Here is an 18,688-nt window from a genome sequence, read left to right as displayed (position 1 = left end):
CGGGTTTTGATTTAAAGCTGCCGGTGACGTCACCCCATCAAGGCCAGCGCGCATGCGCGCATCGCCGGAAATGACGCAGGGTCGCGGCCTGTACCTGGAGAGACCGAGAGAGAAGCCTCAGGTGAGAGAGAAGTGTGTACACTGAGGGAGCGCCGCACTGTCGGAGGGGCGGTGCTGAGGGAGCGCCGCACTGTCGGAGGGGCGGTGCTGAGGGAGCGCCGCACTGTCGGAGGGGCGGTGCTGAGGGAGCGCCGCACTGTCGGAGGGGCGGTGCTGAGGGAGCGCCGCACTGTCGGAGGGGCGGTGCTGAGGGAGAGCCGCACTGTCGGAGGGGCGGTGCTGAGGGAGAGCCGCACTGTCGGAGGGGCGGTGCTGAGGTAGCGCCGCACTGTCGGAGGGGCGGTGCTGAGGGAGCGCCGCACTGTCGGAGGGGCGGTGCTGAGGGAGAGCCGCACTGTCGGAGGGGCGGTGCTGAGGGAGAGCCGCACTGTCGGAGGGGCGGTGCTGAGGGAGCGCCGCACTGTCGGAGGGGCGGTGCTGAGGTAGCGCCGCACTGTCGGAGGGGCGGTGCTGAGGGAGCGCCGCACTGTCGGAGGGGCGGTGCTGAGGGAGAGCCGCACTGTCGGAGGGGCGGTGCTGAGGGAGAGCCGCACTGTCGGAGGGGCGGTGCTGAGGTAGCGCCGCACTGTCGGAGGGGCGGTGCTGAGGGAGCGCCGCACTGTCGGAGGGGCGGTGCTGAGGGAGAGCCGCACTGTCGGAGGGGCGGTGCTGAGGGAGCGCCGCACTGTCGGAGGGGCGGTGCTGAGGGAGCGCCGCACTGTCGGAGGGGCGGTGCTGAGGGAGAGCCGCACTGTCGGAGGGGCGGTGCTGAGGGAGAGCCGCACTGTCGGAGGGGCGGTGCTGAGGGAGCGCCGCACTGTCGGAGGGGCGGTGCTGAGGGAGAGCCGCACTGTCGGAGGGGCGGTGCTGAGGGAGAGCCGCACTGTCGGAGGGGCGGTGCTGAGGTAGCGCCGCACTGTCGGAGGGGCGGTGCTGAGGGAGCGCCGCACTGTCGGAGGGGCGGTGCTGAGGGAGAGCCGCACTGTCGGAGGGGCGGTGCTGAGGGAGCGCCGCACTGTCGGAGGGGCGGTGCTGTGGGAGAGCCGCACTGTCGGAGGGGCGGTGCTGAGGGAGAGCCGCACTGTCGGAGGGGCGGTGCTGAGGGAGCGCCGCACTGTCGGAGGGGCGGTGCTGAGGGAGCGCCGCACTGTCGGAGGGGCGGTGCTGAGGGAGCGCCGCACTGTCGGAGGGGCGGTGCTGAGGGAGCGCCGCACTGTCGGAGGGGCGGTGCTGAGGGAGCGCCGCACTGTCGGAGGGGCGGTGCTGAGGGAGCGCCGCACTGTCGATGGGGCGGTACTGAGGGAGTGTCGGAGGGGTGGTACTGAGGGAGTGCCGCACTGTTGGAAGGGCGGTACTGAGGGAGCGCCGCACTGTCGGAGGGGCGGCACTGTGGGAGTGTCGGAGGGGCGGCACTGAGGGAGTGCCGCACTGTCGGAGGGGCGGCACTGAGGGAGTGTCAGAGGGGCGGCACTGAGGGAGCGCCGCACTGTCGGAGGGGCGGCACTGAGGGAGCGCCGCACTGTCGGAGGGGTGGCACTGAGGGAGCGCCGCACTGTCGGAGGGGTGGCACTGAGGGAGCGCCGCACTGTCGGAGGGGTGGCACTGAGGGAGCGCCGCACTGTCGGAGGGGTGGCACTGAGGGAGCGCCGCACTGTCGGAGGGGTGGCACTGAGGGAGTGCTGCACTGTTGGAGGTGCTGTCTTTCGGATGAGGCATTAAACCGAGTACCAGTTTTTAAAAAATCTCTTACTTAAAAACGAAGTATTTTTTAAATGAGAGAGTTTGCATTGCAGCAGATATAGCCTCCAGTACTGCAGCTGTATGTGGCTGTTCAGGAAGTTAATCTATGCAAAATTTTCATAACTGTATGATCAAGACATTTGCCGGGATTATTTATACATAGCAACAGAAGTAGGCCATTCAGCCCCTCAAGCCAGTTCCACCGTTCAGTTATATCGTGACTGATCTGTACCTCAACCTCATTAACCCGCCTTTTTCCATAGCCATTGATACCCATATTTAATTTGACGATCTTGAAAATTTATCCCCCAGCATCTACAGCTTTTTGGGAGAGACCATTCCAGATTTCCACTACCCTTTGTGTGGATAAAATACTTCCTTATTTCACTCCTAAATGGCCTAGCACTAATTTTAAGAATGTTCCCCCTTGTTCTAGATTCCCCCACCAGAGGAAATAGTTTCTCCGTATCTACCCTATGGAATCATTTTAAACAGATCCCCCCCCCCCCCCCCCCCCCTTTAACCTTTTCAACTCAAGTAGGGGAGCCCTCTTGACATTTCCTGTTGTGGGTAAGGTGGAAGTGGGTTGGGTGGGGGGAAATGCCTTTTGCTCTTTAAGAGATGGCACATAAAAGCAGTGTAGTAATGGTGTAAAGGATTCATTAATGTTGTGGGTGTGAGTCCATCAAAACTGCTAAACGATCTTTCTCTTTCAGATATTGACTGACCTGACGGGAAGCTACTTGTTTCATCCGATGCTTTTAATTAGCGGTGTACCTGACTAAAGCCGCTATTCCTCCTCTGTCCTGGTCTTCAGACATAAACTGCTCCTCTTACAAGGAGTGCAATGTACAATCAAGAGCACCTCTTTGCACAATCCTTCTTCAAAAGGTGCCGTAATCCTGTCGTGAATTACACGTCCTCCTATAGGTGAACTTTAAAACTCTGAAGGGCTCAGAATGCTGAGTCGGCTCCAGGAGCTGAAGAAAGAAGAGGAAGCACTACTGAAAATCAAAACCAACTTACAAGATCAATTAAACCGACTCAAGGTAAACCTACAAGCAAAGAACATTGCACATTACTGCTTATTTATTTAATTATCATCGTGCTGTTCTGTGCCATGCCTGGGGATGGTGTCCCTTTTCATCCAGTGCCAGTATCGAGTGTTTCCGCTCAGGTATAGCACAGGTTGGCTGTAAGGTGAAGCTCACGACCCCTCTCCCCACCCCCACTAACTCAATATTGCCATTGCTTGCTCCAGCCACCATGTGACCTGTAACAGGAGCAGCTTGGGGGAGACCTCCACTCCCATCTCCAATCAAACACACTCAAGTTTTATTTTTTCGTTTTCTCCTGTGATTTCAGTAAAAGAATCCCCTGAACTTTTTAATTTGATTAAATTTGCCAATTCCAGCATTTCGCAGTCACTCCATATCAGTCATTATCAGCAGATCCTGCGCTATTGCATCAGGGTGGGAAATACATTAATTTCCAGTAAAAGCTACATTTTGAATAGGGTTGAACATTAATTATTCCCCCCCCCCCCCCCCCCCCCAATTATTTGAAAAGGTATTTGTTTTCTTTACTTCTCCATGCTTGTACCATTCACTCGCTGCGAGCTTGCAGTTATACAGCCCCTTATCTCTCTCGCTTTCCAAAAGCCCTTCCCATGTGTGACCATTGAAGTGTAGACACTGTTCCCATGCCAGGCAAACACAGCAGCCAGTTTAAACCCAGCAAGTTTTTGGTTGAGGGAGGATTGTTGTCCAGGACATTGGGAGTGCCATGGGATCTTTTACATCCAACCTATCCGGCAGCGGGAGTCTCATCGTAAAGACAGCACCCCTGACAGTGCAGCACCCCCTCGGTGCTATAAGTTGAGCCAAGCTGACACTGTTGGACCTCTGCAAATATCTCCTGAGACTGGCAGTAGACGTCCCTTGTGGCTCTCGCTAAATTCTCACTCACCACTTTCCCATCCAACAGTGCAACCAAAATTAGCAAAATGTTGAGCCACTCCTGTTGGATCACAGCCAGGAATTTTGTTCTGATAATCTCTCCTAACCTAGTTACAGAGAAACTATTGCCTCTGGGGAAATCCTGAAAAAAGGTTTTAATCTTAAAATTCGAGCTACGATATTTGAGAGTGAAATCAGTAAATACTTTTTCCCCACAGAGGGTAGTGGAAATCTGGAGCTCTTTCCCCCCCAGCCCTCCCACAAGGCTGTGGATTCTGGGGGTCATTTTGAAAGACTGAGATTGATGGTTTTTTGTTAGGAAAAGGCCTCCAGTGGAGCGAGGCTTTAGTTTAGTGATTAGCTTTTCCCCTGAGTCGACCGGTGGGTGGCTTAAACCTTGGAGTGGAGATTGGAGCTCCAGCTCTAGATTCTGGGTTCACGTCAAGCGGGGTACTCGCCAAGCGGGGTGGCTTTGGGTGCCCCCGCTTCCTCCCTCCATCAATGGGTTGTGGGATCCCTAAAGCCCATGCCCCGAATAGTGTCAGCCGTGTCTCAGTGGGCAGCACTCTCGCCTCTGAGTCAGAAGGTCGTGGGTTCAAGTCTCACTCCAGAGACTTGAGCACAAAGCTAGGCTGACACTCCAGTGCAGTGCTGAGGGAGCGCTGCACTGTCGGAGGTGCCTCTTTCAGATGAGGCGTTAAACCGAGACCCCGTCTGCTCTCTCAGGTGGACGTAAAAGATCCCATGGCACTATTTCGAAGAAGCGCAGGGGAGTGCTCCCCGGTGTCCTGGCCAATATTTATCCCTCGACCAATATCACTAAAACAGACGATCTGGTCATTATCACATTGTTGTCTGTGGGATCTTACTGTGTGCAAATTGGCTGCCACATTTCCTACATTACAACAGTGACTACACGTCAAAAGTACTTCATTGGCTGTAAAGTGCTTTGGGATGTCCTGAAGTTATGAAAGATGCTATAGAAATGCAAGTAATTTTCTTTCTCTTTCTAACCATCTAATCGGCTGCATTAATCTGGATATGGAAAGTGTCAGTGAAAAGCTGGTAGCAGCAATACGTCCTCTCGGGACAGGACCCCTGTCGTGAATCTTACCATTCATGAAGAAATGACTCATGAGATAACACTGGGCAGCCAGCTGGTGGCGCCGTCCAAGGAGTATAAATACTCGGGCGTGGGCTCAGCTTGCTCAGGACATTTTTGTAACCAGGAACTAGTGCTGTAACTAGAATCTCATGGTTGTGAAACGGTTAATTAAAGCCTTGTTTTATACTCAACCAAGTGCTTAGTGAGTTTTCTTACGTCAACCCCAAAAAAGGCGAGTAAATGGAGTTGAGGTACAGATCAGCCATGACCTAATTCAATTTCAGAACAGGCTTGAGGGGCTGAATGGCCTCTTCCTGTTCCTATGAACCCTCCCATGGCTCAGCGTCTTACTATTCCCAAGTTATTGTTAACATTGGATGCCAGCAGTATATTGGAATGTGTCTTTTCATAAGTGAGTGTGCTGTGCCTGCAGGTAGAAGAGTTGGCCTTGCGCTCGATGATCATGACCAGGGAAGATGGTGACGATGACGACAATGACAGCTGTGGTCAGGCATCTGAATCTGTAGAGGTGAGAAGTGTGATCTGAGCTGGAAAGGTTGAATTTTTAAGAAATGCACAGGAAAAGGAGTTATAGAAAACCCTAGTGAATGCCCATTGGATAGTTCTTCTGTGCACTACTTTAATTCTGCCTCCCCATCTGACATTTGCTTGTGCTATCCTTGGTTCATACTGACCCATCATTTGTTTGCTCTGTCCTCCATTTCTTCTCGGAGAAAAAATTGCAAGGATCTGGGGAAAGAGCGGGGGAGTGGGGCTAACTGGATTGCTCTTCGAAAGAGCCGGCACAAACTCGATGGGCCGAGTGGCCCCCTTCTGTGCTGGACCATTTGATGATGCTCCTGTTACTTACTCACTCTTGTGCACACCTTTCATTTTCCCACTTTGCCTTCTGTTCCACACTGTTGCTTACTTTGTCCTCAGTTTTCCACCTGTTCTTTGATCAGCTTGTTTCCTGTACACTCTCCCTGCCATTTGAATGCTCAGATGCCAGCTGTAGCTCAGTGGGTAGCACTCTCGCTTCTGAGTCAGAAGATCGTGGGTTCAAGCCCCACTCCAGAAACTTGTGCTTATAATCCAGGCTGACACTCCAGTGCAGTGCTGAGGGAGTGCTGCACTGTCGGAGGCGCCGCCTTTTGGATGAGACGTTAAACCGAGGCCCCGTCTGCTCCCTCAGGTGAGCGTAAAAGATCTCGTGGCACTACTTCGAAGAAGAGCAGGGGAGTTCTCCCCGGTGTCTTGGCCAATATTGACCCCTCAACCAACATTTGAAAAACCGATTATCTGGTCATTACCTCATTGCTGTTTGTGGGATCTTGCTGTGCGGAATATGGCTGCCACGTTTCCTACATCACAACAGTGACTATACTTCAAAAGTGTGAAGCACTTTGAGACGTCCTGAGGTCGTGGAAAGCACTATAGAAATTCAGGTACTGCCACCCTTGCGCTGACCTGCATCATTGGGTTGTTCTTGCCACAGTCCCCAAGTCCCAGCTCCTCAAATGTGGGGAACCAGCAAATCCATTCTTCCTGAACGGGCTTTGAAGTCAAGAATTAGTACAAATAATGGAAGGAGGGAAAAAAATCATTTAATTTGATGTAAAATTACAAAATTTTACAGCAGAATGATAATTGAAGAGAACTGCAATCAGCATATGAGATTTAAAGATATTTTGAGATGTCCTAGAGTCATAGAGTTATACAGCACAGAAAGAGGCCCTTCGGCCCATCGTGTCTGCACCGGCCATCTAGCCCTGTCTATTCTAATCCCATTTTCCAGCACTTGGTCCGTAGCCTTGTATGCTATGGCGTTTCAAGTGCCCATCTAAATGCTTCTTGAATGTTGTGAGGGTTCCTGTCTCTACCACCCTTTCAGGCAGTGAGTTCCAGATTCCAACCACCCTCTGGGTGAAAAAGTTTTTCCTCAAATCCCCTCTAAACCTCCTGCCCCTTACCATGAAACTATGCCCCCTGGTTATTGACCCCTCTACAAAGGGGAAAAGTTCCTTTCTATCTACCCTATCTATACCCCTCATAATTTTGTACACCTCAATCAGGTCCCCCTCAGCCTTCTATGCTCTAAGGAAAACAACCCCAGCCTGTCCAGTCTCTCTTCATAGCTGAAGCGCTCCAGCCCAGGTAACATCCTGGTGAATCTTCTCTGCACCCTCTCCAATGCAATCACATCCTTCCTATAGTGTGGCGACCAGACCTGCGCACAGTATTCCAGCTGTGGCCTAACTAGCGTTTTGTACAGCTCCATCATGACCTCCCTGCTCTTATATTCTATGCCTCAGCTAATGAAGGCAAGTATCCCATATGCCTTTTTAACCACCTTATCTACCTGTCCTGCTGCCTTCAGGGATCTATGCACATGCACACCAAGGTTCCTCTGTCCTTCCTAGGGTCCTACCATTCATTGTGTATTCCCTTGCCTTGTTAGTCCTCCTAAAATGCATCACCTCACACTTTTCAGGGTTAAATTCCATTTGCCACTGTTCTGCCCATCTGACCAACCTGTCTATATCGTCCTGTAGCCTGAGGCTTCCCTCCTTGCTATTTACCACTCCACTAATTTTCGTGTCATCTGCGAACTTACTGATCATACCTCCTACATTCATATCTAACTCATTAATATACACTACAAACAGCAAAGGACCCAGCACCGATCCCTGCGGTACACCACTGAACACATGCTTCCAGTCACAAAAACAACCTTCGGCCATCACCCTTTGCCTCCTGCCTCTAAGCCAATTTTGGATCCAATGTGCCAAATTGCTCTGGATCCCATGGGCTCTTACCTTCTTGACCAGTCTCCCATGCAGGACTTTGTCAAAAGCCTTACTGAAGTCCATGTAGACTACATCAACTGCACTACCCTCATCCACACACCTAGTCACCCCCTCTCAAAATTCAATCAAATTGGTTAGACATGATCTCCCCCTGACAAAGCCATGCTGACTATCCTTGATTAATCCTTGCCTCTCCAAGTGGAGACTAATTTTGTCCCTCAGAATTTTTTCCAATAATTTCCCTACCACTGATGTTAGGCTCACTGGCCTGTAATTCCCTGGTTTATCCCTACTACCCTTCTTGAATAATGGTACTACGTTAGCTGTCCTCTGGCACCTCCCCTGTGGCCAGAGAGGATCTGAAAATTTGTGTCGGAGCCCCTGCAATCTCCTCCCTTGCCTCACACAGCAGCTTGGGATACATCTCATCTGGGCCTGGGGATTTATCCACTTTTAAGCCCGCTATCATTGCACAGAGTTACACACCTTTCTCACTCTCCCTCTCCTGGTGTGTCTCTATCACTGCACAGAGTTGCTCGCCATTCTCTCTCTCTCCCTCTCCCTGTGTCTCTTTCACGGCACAGAGTTACACACCTTTCTCACTCTCCCTCTCCTGGTGTGTCTCTATCACTGCACAGAGTTGCTCGCCATTCTCTCTCTCTCCCTCTCCCTGTGTCTCTTTCACGGCACAGAGTTACACACCTTTCTCTAACTCCCTCTCCTGGTGGATGGTGTATGGTAGATGCAATATAACGTGGATAAATGTGAGGTTATCCACTTTGGTGTCAAAAACAGGAAGGCGGATTATTATCTGAATGGCAATTGATTGGGTGAAGGGGAAGTGCAACGAGACCTGGGTGTCCTTGTGCACCAGTCGCTGAAGGTAAGCATGCAGATGGTTAAGAAGGCAAATGGTATGTTGGCCTTTGTAGCGAGAGGGTTTGAGTACAGGAACAAGGATGTCTTGCTCCAGTTGTACAGGGCCTTGGTGAGACCACATCTTGAGTATTGTGTGCAGGTTTGGTCGCCTTATCTGAGGAAGGATGTTCTTGCCACGGAAGGAGTGCAGCAAAGATTCACCAGGCTGATACCTGGGATGGCAGGAATGACGTATGAGGAGAGATTGGGACGATTGGGCTTGTACTCACTGGAGTTTAGAAGAATGAGAGGGGATCTTATTGAAACTTATAAAATTCTGACAGGACTGGACAGACTAGATGCAGGAAGGATGTTCCCGATGGTTGGGGAGTCCAGAACCAGGGGTCACAGTCTAAGGATAAGGGGTAAGCCATTTAGGACAGAAATGAGGAGGAATTTCTTCACCCAGAGAGTGGTGAACCTGTGGAATTCTCTACCACAGAAGGCAGTAGAGGACAATTCATTAAATATATTCAAGAAGGAGTTGGATATATTTCTTAAGGCTAAAGGGATCAAGGGGTATGGGGAGAAAGCAGGGACCGGGTACTGAATTTGGATGATCAGCCATGATCGCATTGAATGGCGGAGCAGGCTCGAGGGGCCGAATGGCTTACTCCTGCTCCTATCCTCTATGTTTCTATGTAAAACCGCTAGTACCTCCTCCCTCTCAATACTAATTTGTTCAAGTATATCACAATCCCCCTGCCTGATTTCTATGCCCACATCGTCCTCCTCCGTATTGAACACAGATGCAAAACATTCATTTAAAACATCACCCACATCTTCTGGCTTTACACACAGATTCCCACTTTGGTCCCTAATGGGCCCTACTACATAAGAACAAGTAGTAGGAGCAGGAGTAGGCCATACGGCCCCTCGGGCCTGCTCCGCCATTCAATAGGATCATGGCTGATCCGTGATGCGCCATCAATTACTCAAAAGACTGAGGTTAAGCGAGTAACAACCAGGCTTTTATTAACTAAAGAATGAAGGTCTTGTCTCGAGTGGTCGACCCGTCCAGAATACTAAGGGACTGGGAGGTAGTCACTTATATACCTGGAATAGTGGGAGGAGTCAGCCGAGGCATGTCCAGACCTGTACCTAGTGGAATACACATACACTTACAGACAGGTATAACAGTGGTTTACCACATTCACCCCTTGTTTAAAAATGAGTCCGGCGGGGTGAAGTGTATTTAAAAGTTCGTGTATTGGAGTCTCTCCGGAGGTCTTATCTGCCGCTGTGATCGACGTGGCGATGGCAGGGGTGGTGGAGCTTCCGGCGTCGCGTCCCGTGTAGGCTGGTGCACTGGAGTGTAGTCCTCGTGGGTGACGGGCTCAGGCGTGCCGGCTGCTGGGGTTGGATATCGGGTCGTGGGGGGGGGGGGGGTGGTAATGGGTAGTGGGTTACAGCGGTCCCCGAGGGTGCGAGGTCTCGTATGGAGACTGTGTCCTCCCGCCCGTCCGGGTACGCAATGTAAGCGTACTGGGGGTTGGCGTGGAGGAGGTCGACCCTCTCGACCAGGGGGTCCGTTTTATTGGTCCTCACGTGTCTTCTCAGTAGTACCGGCCCTGGGGACGTCAGCCATGGCGGTAACGATGTCCCCGATGTGGACTTCCTTGGGAAGACAAACATTTTCTCGTGAGGGGTGGCATTGGTGGCAGTGCAGAGCAGTGACCGAATCGAGTGGAGCGCATCGGGGAGCACCTCCTGGCAGCGGGAGGTCGGAAGGCCCCTAGACTTTAAGGCTAGTAGGGCGGCCTTCCAAACTGTTGCATTCTCTCTTTCCACCTGTCCGTTCCCCCGGGGGTTGTAACTAGTGGTCCTGCTTGTAGCTATACCCCTAGCGAGCAGGTACTGGCGGAGTTCGTCGCTCATAAACGATGAGCCCCGGTCGCTATGGATATAGCTGGGGAAACCGAACAGGGTGAAGAGGCTGTTCAGACATTTAATGACCATGGCACTGGTCATGTCCGGGCAGGGGATAGCGAACGGGAAACGGGAGTACTCGTCAATGATGTTGAGGAAGTACACATTGCGGTCGGAGGAGGGGAGAGGCCCTTTAAAATCGACGCTCAGGCGTTCGAAAGGGCGAGTGGCTTTTATCAGGTGGGCTCTGTCTGGTCTATAAAAGTGCAGTTTGCACTCAGCGCAGACTTGGCAGTTCTTGGTCATGGTCCTGACCTCCTCGATGGAGTAAGGCAGGTTGCGGGCCTTGATGAAGTGGAAGAACCTGGTGACCCCCGGGTGGCAGAGGTCATTGTGGAGGGCCCTCAGCCTATCGATCTGCGCGCTGGCGCAGGTGCCACGCGATAGGGCATCTGGGGGTTCATTGAGCTTCCCAGGCCGGTACAAGATCTCGTAATTGTAGGTGGAAAGTTTGATTCTCCACCTCAAGATCTTGTCATTTTTGATTTTGCCCCTCTGCTTGTTGTTGAACATAAAAGCAACTGAACGCTGGTCAGTGAGCAGGGTAAATCGTTTTCCGGCCAGGTAGTGCCTCCAATGGCGCACAGCCTCCACAATGGCCTGGGCCTCCTTCTCGACCACGGAGTGTCTGGTCTCCGGGCCCTGGAGGGTTCGTGAGAAGAAGGCCACAGGTCTCCCCGCCTGATTAAGGGTGGCGGCCAGGGCAAAGTCAGACGCGTCGCTTTCCACCTGGAAGGGGATGGATTCGTCCACTGCGTGCATGGTGGCTTTGGCAATGTCCTCCTTGATACGGTGGAAGGCCAAGCGGGCCTCTGCCGTCAGGGGAAAAGAGGTGGACTTGATCAGCGGACGGGCTTTGTCTGCATAGTAGGGGACCCACTGAGCGTAGTAGGAAAAAAACCCTAGGCACCTCTTCAGAGCTTTTAGGCAGTGGGAGTTACATAAGGGGACGCATCCGGTCCGGGTCGGGACCGATGACCCCGTGTTCCACAACACAGCCAAGGATGGCGAGGCGGTCTGTGCGGAATATGCACTTCTCCTTGTTATATGTCAGGTTCAGGAGTTGGGCAGTGTGGAGGAATTTCTCGAGGTTTGCGTCATGGTCCTGCAAGTCATGGCCGCAGATGGTCACATTGTCTAAGTAAGGGAAAGTGGCCTGCAGCGCGTTTTGATCGACCATCCGGTCCATCTCCCTTTGGAAGACGGAGACCCCGTTGGTAACGCCAAAGGGAACCCTAAGGAAGTGATAGAGGCGGCCGTTTGCCTCAAAAGCAGTATACTGGCGGTCTTCAGGGCGGATGGGGAGCTGGTGGTACGCTGATTTCAGGTCAATGGTCGAAAAGACGCGGTACTGCGCGATCAGGTTGACCATGTCAGCTATGCGGGGGAGTGGGTAGGCATCCAGCAGGGTGTAGCGGTTTATTGTTTGGCTGTAGTCGATGACTAGGCGTTGTTTTTCGCCGGTCTTAACGACCACAACCTGGGCTCGCCAGGGGCTGGAGCTGCCCTCAATAATCCCCTCCTTCAGGAGCCGCTCCACTTTGGTTTTGATGAAAACCCTGTCCCCGGCACTGTATCGCCTGCTCTTTGTGGCGATGGGCCTACAGTCGGGGGTGAGGTTAGCAAACAGTGGGGGGGGTGGGACTCTGAGTGTGGAGAGGTTGCATCTGGTGCGCGGCGGGCAATTTGGAGGCTGCTGGCTGCAGACTGAGAGTGGGGGGAGGGGGCCACCGTACGCCATCGTAACGCTTTTGAGGTGGCACTGGAAATCCAACCCCAGTAGAACGGCAGCGCAGAGGTCGGGCAGGACCAGGAGTTTAAAATTATTGAACACAGTCCCGTCTACTACTAGTGTCACCACGCAGTAGCCGCCAATGTCCGCTGACTGGGACTCGGAGGCCATAGAAATCCGCTGGTGCGCAGGCAGGACTGGGAGGGAGCAACGCCGCACCGTGTCGGGGTGGATGAAGCTCTCTGTGCTCCCGGAGTCAAAAAGGCAGTTTATTGCATGGCCGTTTACCTTAACGTCCATTTTGGACCGAGCTAGTTGGTGCGGTCTCGTTTGGTCCAGCGTAACAGAGGCCAGCGTAGGGGTCGGTGTGTCGCTGCGGGTATCAGATGGGGGGGGGTTGGCGGCCTGCTGCGTCCCGGCTGGTGTCCAAGATGGCGGCGTCCATGATTCCCATGTGGCTGGAGTCGTCCAAGATGGCTGCTGCTGCGGTGGTTCGCACATGGCTGGGGAGGCCCAAGATGGTGGCCCACACGCGGCGCTGTTGGGGGCCCAAGATGGCGGCTCGCACGGCCCACACGCGGCGCTGCTGGCGTTCGGGGTGGCTTTGGCCTTGCAGACGCTGGCGTAGTGTCCCTTTTTCCCGCAGCCTGAGCAGGTCGCATTCTTCGCTGGGCAGCGCGCTCTGGGGTGTTTGGCCTGGCCACAGAAGTAGCATTTCTGGCCTTGGGATACTGCTGTCTGGCTTTGGTACACTGCTGCGGTAGTTGGGCCGTCGTTGGGCTGTGGCTGGGGTGGCACGGTGCTATGGGGCTGTCCTACCGTGTCCCAGGTTGTCGTTCCCCGCAGCGTCCACGGTGCAGAGGAGTAGGCATCCAGCGTTAGTGCAATTTCGGAGGCTTTGTCGAGGGTGAGGTCACTGCTCCAGCAGTCGCTGTCGGGTGTAGTTGGACCTGTGGCCCGCTACGAAGGCATCCCGGATCAGTTCCTCCGTGTACGTAGTGGGCGTTACCGCCTTACACCCACGGGCCCGGCCAAGCACGGACAGAGCTTGGAGGTATTCCTCAGTCGATTCCCCAGGTTGTTGCTTGCGACTCCCCAGTAGGTGCCTGGCGTATACTTCGTTCACAGGGCGCGTGTACTTGGTCTTGAGGAGCTGGAGGGCGGCTGTGTACGAGGTCGCGTCCCGGATGACTGAGTACACTCGGTGGTTCACCTTGGAGATCAGGACAGACAGTTTGTTCGCATCCATTACGACCGCAGTGGAGGCAGTCAGGAATGTCTCGAAGCACATGAGCCAGTGAGCAAACTTGGTGGAAGCGTCCGCTTCCCGACTGTCCAGGTCCAGGCATGCTGGTGTGAGGATCTTCTCCATTATAAAAAATTTAGTTAATAAAATTGATGCGCCATCAATTACTCAAAAGACTGAGGTTAAGCGAGTAACAACCAGGCTTTTATTAACTAAAGAATGAAGGTCTTGTCTCGAGTGGTCGACCCATCCAGAATACTAAGGGACTGGGAGGTAGTCACTTATATACCTGGAATAGTGGGAGGAGTCAGCCGAGGCACGTCCAGACCTGTACCTAGTGGAATACACATACACTTACAGACAGGTATAACAGTGGTTTACCACAATCCGAACCTAGACTCTCATCCACTTCCCTGCCCCTTCCCCGTAACCCCTAATTCCCTTATCTGCTAGGAAACTGTCTATCTCCGTTTTAAATCTATTTAATGTTGCAGCTTCCACAGCTCTCTGGGGTAGCAAATTCCATAGATTTACCAGTAAAGAAGTTTCTCCTCATCTCAGTTTTGAAAGGGCAGCCCCTTATTCTAAGATTATGCCCCCTAGTTCTAGTCTCACCCATCAGTGGAAACATCCTCACCGCATCCACCCGATCAATCCCCCTCACAATCTTATATGTTTTGATAAGATCGCCTCTCATTCTTCCTGAACTCCAATGAGTAGAGGCTCAACCTTTCCTCATACGTCAACCCCCTCATTTCCGGAATCAACCGAGTGAACCTTCTCTGAACCGCCTTGAGAGCAAGTATATCTTTTCTTAAATATGGAAACCAAAACTGCACGCAGTATTCCAGGTGTGGCCTCACCAATACCCTGTATAACTGCAGCAAGACTTCCCTGTTTTTATACTCCATCCATTATACTCTTTCCCTGGTTATCCTCTTGCCTTTAATATACTTATAAAACATCTTGGGATTTTCCTTTATTTTGCCTGCCTGTGTTTTTTATGCCCCCTCTTCGCTCTCCTAATTTCTTTTTTAAGTACCCCCCTGCACTTTCTATACTCCTCTAGGGCTTCCACTGTTTTTAGTCCTTTGTATCTGCCAAAAGCCTCCCTTTTTTTCCTAATCCATTCTTGTATATTCCCTGGGCTTGTTGGTCCCACCCTTGACCTTTACCGGAACATGTTGGCGTTGTACTCTATTTCCTTTCTGAAAGACTTCCACTGCTCTGATGTGGATTTTCCTACAGGTAGCTGATCCCAGTCCACTTTAGCCAGATCCTGCCTTATCATATAATCGGCCTGCCCCCAATTTAGAACCTTTATTTCCGGTCCATCTTTGTCCTTTTCCATGACTACCTTAAATCTCACCGAATTATGGTCACTGTCACCAAAATGCCCTCCTACTGACACTTCTACCACTTGTCCGGCTACATTCCCTAGAATTAGTTCCAGTACCGCCCCCTCTCTTGTAGGACTTTCTACATGCTGGCTCAAAAAGCTCTCCTGGATGCACTTAAGAATTCTGCACCCTCTAAGCCTTTCACACTCTGACTATCCCAGTTAATATTGGGGAAGTTGAAATCCCCTACTATTATTACCCTATACTTCTACACTTCTCTGATATTTGCCTACATATCTGTTCCTCTATCTCCCCCTGACTGTTTGGAGGCCTATAGTACACTCCCAGCAAAGTGCTTGCCCCCTTTTTGTTTTTAAGTTCTACCTATATGGCGTCATTAGAGGAACCTGCTAAGATATCATCCCTCCTTACAGCAGTAATTGACTCCTTGACTCCTTTTAGCCTAATCTGCCATTGCTATTGAATGACTATTGTTTCAGTTGCTAACCATTTCTTTCTACAGCCCTCGATGCAGGTAGACAATGAAATTGCCATCAATCAAACCCAGCTTCAGTTGAGCACATCACCGTCTGTTCGTCATGTAAGACAGGGAGAGGAGGAGGAGGAGGATGGAGAAGAATACAACTCCTAAATGTGTTGTTTTCTGGCAAAAATGCGAAGAAATAGCACAAACAGAATGCACTCTTTTCCTTTTTAAGATGAAGTGCTGAACTGTACTTGTGAAGAGTGATGCCTCTGAATACAAAGATGTGTCAGAGTGCGTGGTTTTCTGGTAAGAGTGTACGGTGAGCTGGACACTGGGCACCACGGGGTGGAAATCAGCCATTCTATTGTCCCTGAGAGCTGCAGTCTGTTAACTGCTGGAATATCGAGCGGAATTTGAAACTTTAAACTGGTCGTCTTCATTGCTGTGCCTCCTTCCTCGAGAGAAACGGAGAAAGATAGACTGAAGGAGGAAAGAAAACGTTTGTGGGGGGGGGGGGGTGGGGGGGAGCTTAACCTTTAGCCTGCTGAGTAAAGATGATGTGTATGTTATTGGCACATCAAAAAGCTGTGAAAAGTCCTTGGGTTAAGAAAATGAAAACCGAAATGCAAGATCGTGGCCAAGGAATAAGAGGGTGTGAAATTCTACAACTCTGAACTTTTTTTTGGAGCATTGGTGCCAGGACATCAGAACTATAGACATATATAAAAGTCAGCCGGACCTATGAATTCAAATACTGCCGTATCTGTTCTCAGCCACTGTGGGGATCTTTACAGTTCTGTGCCTCACTGAGGATCTCTAATGGTGGGTAACCAGTACTGCAGCATTGCCTCCTTACACACAAACTCCCAGGGAACCGAATAGTGTTGATCTTGACCAACATATCTCCGAATTAATGTTCCACTCCTAAATGTGGTAAAGGAAGGTATGTTTGATATTGAGGGCTGGGTCCAGCTGCTGTGCATTGGGTCTGCCTGGATGTTTTGCCTCTTTGCATGAATAAGTTTTGTTGAATATTGAAAGAGATTTTCGTACCGTTGTTCTGCTAGATATCGGCCAATTCATGTATTTTTGTTTAAAAAGCTGACTAGCGAGCAGTTACTGCAGCCTCCTAGCATGGAATTATAATCAGCATCATCATTGGAGCTCCCTTGACTGTCCTCCACAGCACTGTGTTTGGGACTGTCTGCAGTCGCTCTTTCATTGACTTGTGTACTGCAGCTGCATCACAACTTGCAGGCATGGGATATATCGACAGATTAACTTTGTTAACTCGAATTACTCGTGTGGAGCGTATCAGTTATTGAGACTCTCCCCCAAACCTCCAGTCTGTGCTCCGGGCTGGCAGAGCAGGGAGTGCGGGTTTGTAAAATGACCCCTGTAATTCCAGTCATTCCCTGTATTTCACAATGTAATTGTTTTCCTTATGGGTTCCCAGCACCGCAACCTATTCCACAGCCTCAGAGTAACAGGCAAACAAACTGCTGCTATGGGATGTGTTATTTATATTGTACCCATGCTTAAAAAAAAAATGCCACCATTTTAATTGGCTGAAATACACTCTGTTCCTTTGTGTGCCTTTTTCAATAGATGTGGCACTGTGCCAGGTCGAGTGGGTTTTCAATGGCCTGCGAAAGCCATAAATAAGGAGTGCCATTCAATCACCGGAACAATTGCACCACGACTGTGTGAGCTAATCCAAACTGAACCGAGTGTTGACTCTAACACAAGGTGTGAAGCTGTGAATCTGACCGTTCCATTTCTAAAATTGAGTATTTTGATTCATAGTCGTATAAATAAAGAACTAGGTCCTGAAATACTGGCAAGAAACGTGATAATTCTTCTGTACCTTAAATCATCCGTGGGGTTTAAATTCCTCTGATAGCACACTGGCTGATGTATTTGCATAATATTCCTTTACATGCAGCCCATAGCTGGCTTATTTTGAAAGTGTGGATCTCCTGTGGTGATGGGAGTCCAGGCTAAGTGTTGTCTTTAGGTGGAGTGGGTTTAGAGGGCGGAGCATAATTGGACCGAGGCTGCAGATGTAATTTGATCCCCATTTTAAAGTTATGAATTCTGTATTTTTATATTTCCATTATAAATTCCTATGTAAACTTGTCACGCTGTCATTACATGCTCCTGCCAGTGGTGATGCTGCAGGACCTCCATTGGCAGGTGAGTGTAATGTCAGTGTGGCAAATTTTATAAAGGCAGTTCCAATTATAAATGTGGACACAAGAATTTACAATGGGGAAAAAAGTTGACAGGAAGTGTATGCAGATGTAAGATTTTTAATATATTATAGATGGGTTAATGACCACAGTAAAATAACACAAGAAGTTTATACAAATGCAGCAGGCAGTGAACTACCAGTAAACCCATGAATGTGGTTTTTGGGTCATTGTAGTCAAGACCTCAAGGTACTGCCTCAAACAGCTTCAAAGGAATTGTTTAGCTTTTGTTTGATATTAAAACTGTGAATGTAGAATTTGATTGTTTGTTTAAAAAAAAAGCACCGTAAAAACTGTGTAAAACTTGCAAGAATTGAATTGAAAAGTGTGTACCCTGTAATGCTTTAACCTGGCCAGTGAATGCCCTTTCTTTTTCACATTGAAAATAAGACGTCTGTTGTGTTTTGTTTTCCACTTGGGACTTTTAAATCAAACCCATCAGCATGAAACGTGTGGCAGGTAGTTAACGCCAACATGCAGCATCATGGGCTGATGGGGCAAGGGCTGGTGGCGAGTTCCAGTATTCACTGAGCTACAGGGGGAATGCAGAAATGAGCCAGAAGGGTGGTGATGCCAGGACACTGGAGCCAGCTCGACGTTGAATGCATCTTGTGATCTTTCCTTCCAAAAAACAGGGCGGGAAAACGGAGAACAGAATCAACGGGGTGTGTTCCCGCCACCCTTCTGGTGGGCACACTCAAGATTGGCGGAGGCCGATGAAGAGTTTGCGTAATCTCCACTCGCTGCCGGGGAGAAACCGGGGACAAATAAAGAATTTGGGAGGAGAGTGACCGAGTTAAGTTGGCATTTATCCACTGGCTGGTTAAATTGTTTCAGGGCACAGACTGGTTGCATTTTTTTGACTGAAAACCTACCTTTCTAACTTCATATTTTAAGTATTGTTGTAAGATAATAAATGCATAGGGCTTTACGTGAAAAATGGTACTGAATACTGCAGCTAATCATTTGCACTGCTACAAGGTTAGCCAATAATAAAACATTGTGAACTCTTGAGATTTTTATTGTGACAATGGCGGAAACTCGCTCCTTATCTCAGTGAAAGCGGATTCGT

General features: G+C 50.6%; 1 protein-coding gene across 3 annotated transcripts; it reads left to right on the top strand.

Annotated features, from left to right (window-relative positions):
• The first annotated feature begins 41 nt into the window (after positions 1–41).
• snapc5 (small nuclear RNA activating complex, polypeptide 5) lies at positions 42–18,628 on the top strand. 3 transcript variants are annotated; one of them, XM_085968373.1, is made up of 4 exons: positions 42–121; positions 2,556–2,888; positions 5,336–5,431; positions 6,098–6,298. In XM_085968373.1, exons 2-4 carry the CDS (start codon positions 2,799–2,801, stop codon positions 6,281–6,283), a joined length of 372 nt encoding a protein of 123 aa, XP_085824499.1. In that variant the 5' UTR covers positions 42–121; positions 2,556–2,798; the 3' UTR covers positions 6,284–6,298. The 3 variants fall into 3 exon arrangements, with proteins under 3 accessions (XP_085824499.1, XP_085824501.1, XP_085824500.1); XM_085968375.1 differs by lacking the exon at positions 6,098–6,298 and adding an exon at positions 15,401–18,628 and having other exon boundaries at positions 44–121; XM_085968374.1 differs by lacking the exon at positions 42–121 and adding an exon at positions 910–1,004.
• Positions 18,629–18,688: the final 60 nt, after the last annotated feature.

Source organism: Somniosus microcephalus, chromosome 27 (genome assembly GCF_052327205.1).
Source record: "Somniosus microcephalus isolate GS21.2 chromosome 27, FLI_Smic_1.0, whole genome shotgun sequence".
NCBI lineage: Eukaryota > Metazoa > Chordata > Chondrichthyes > Squaliformes > Somniosidae > Somniosus > Somniosus microcephalus.
Note: the sequence above shows the minus strand (reverse complement) of the source record. Positions and strands in the feature narration are given on the sequence as shown.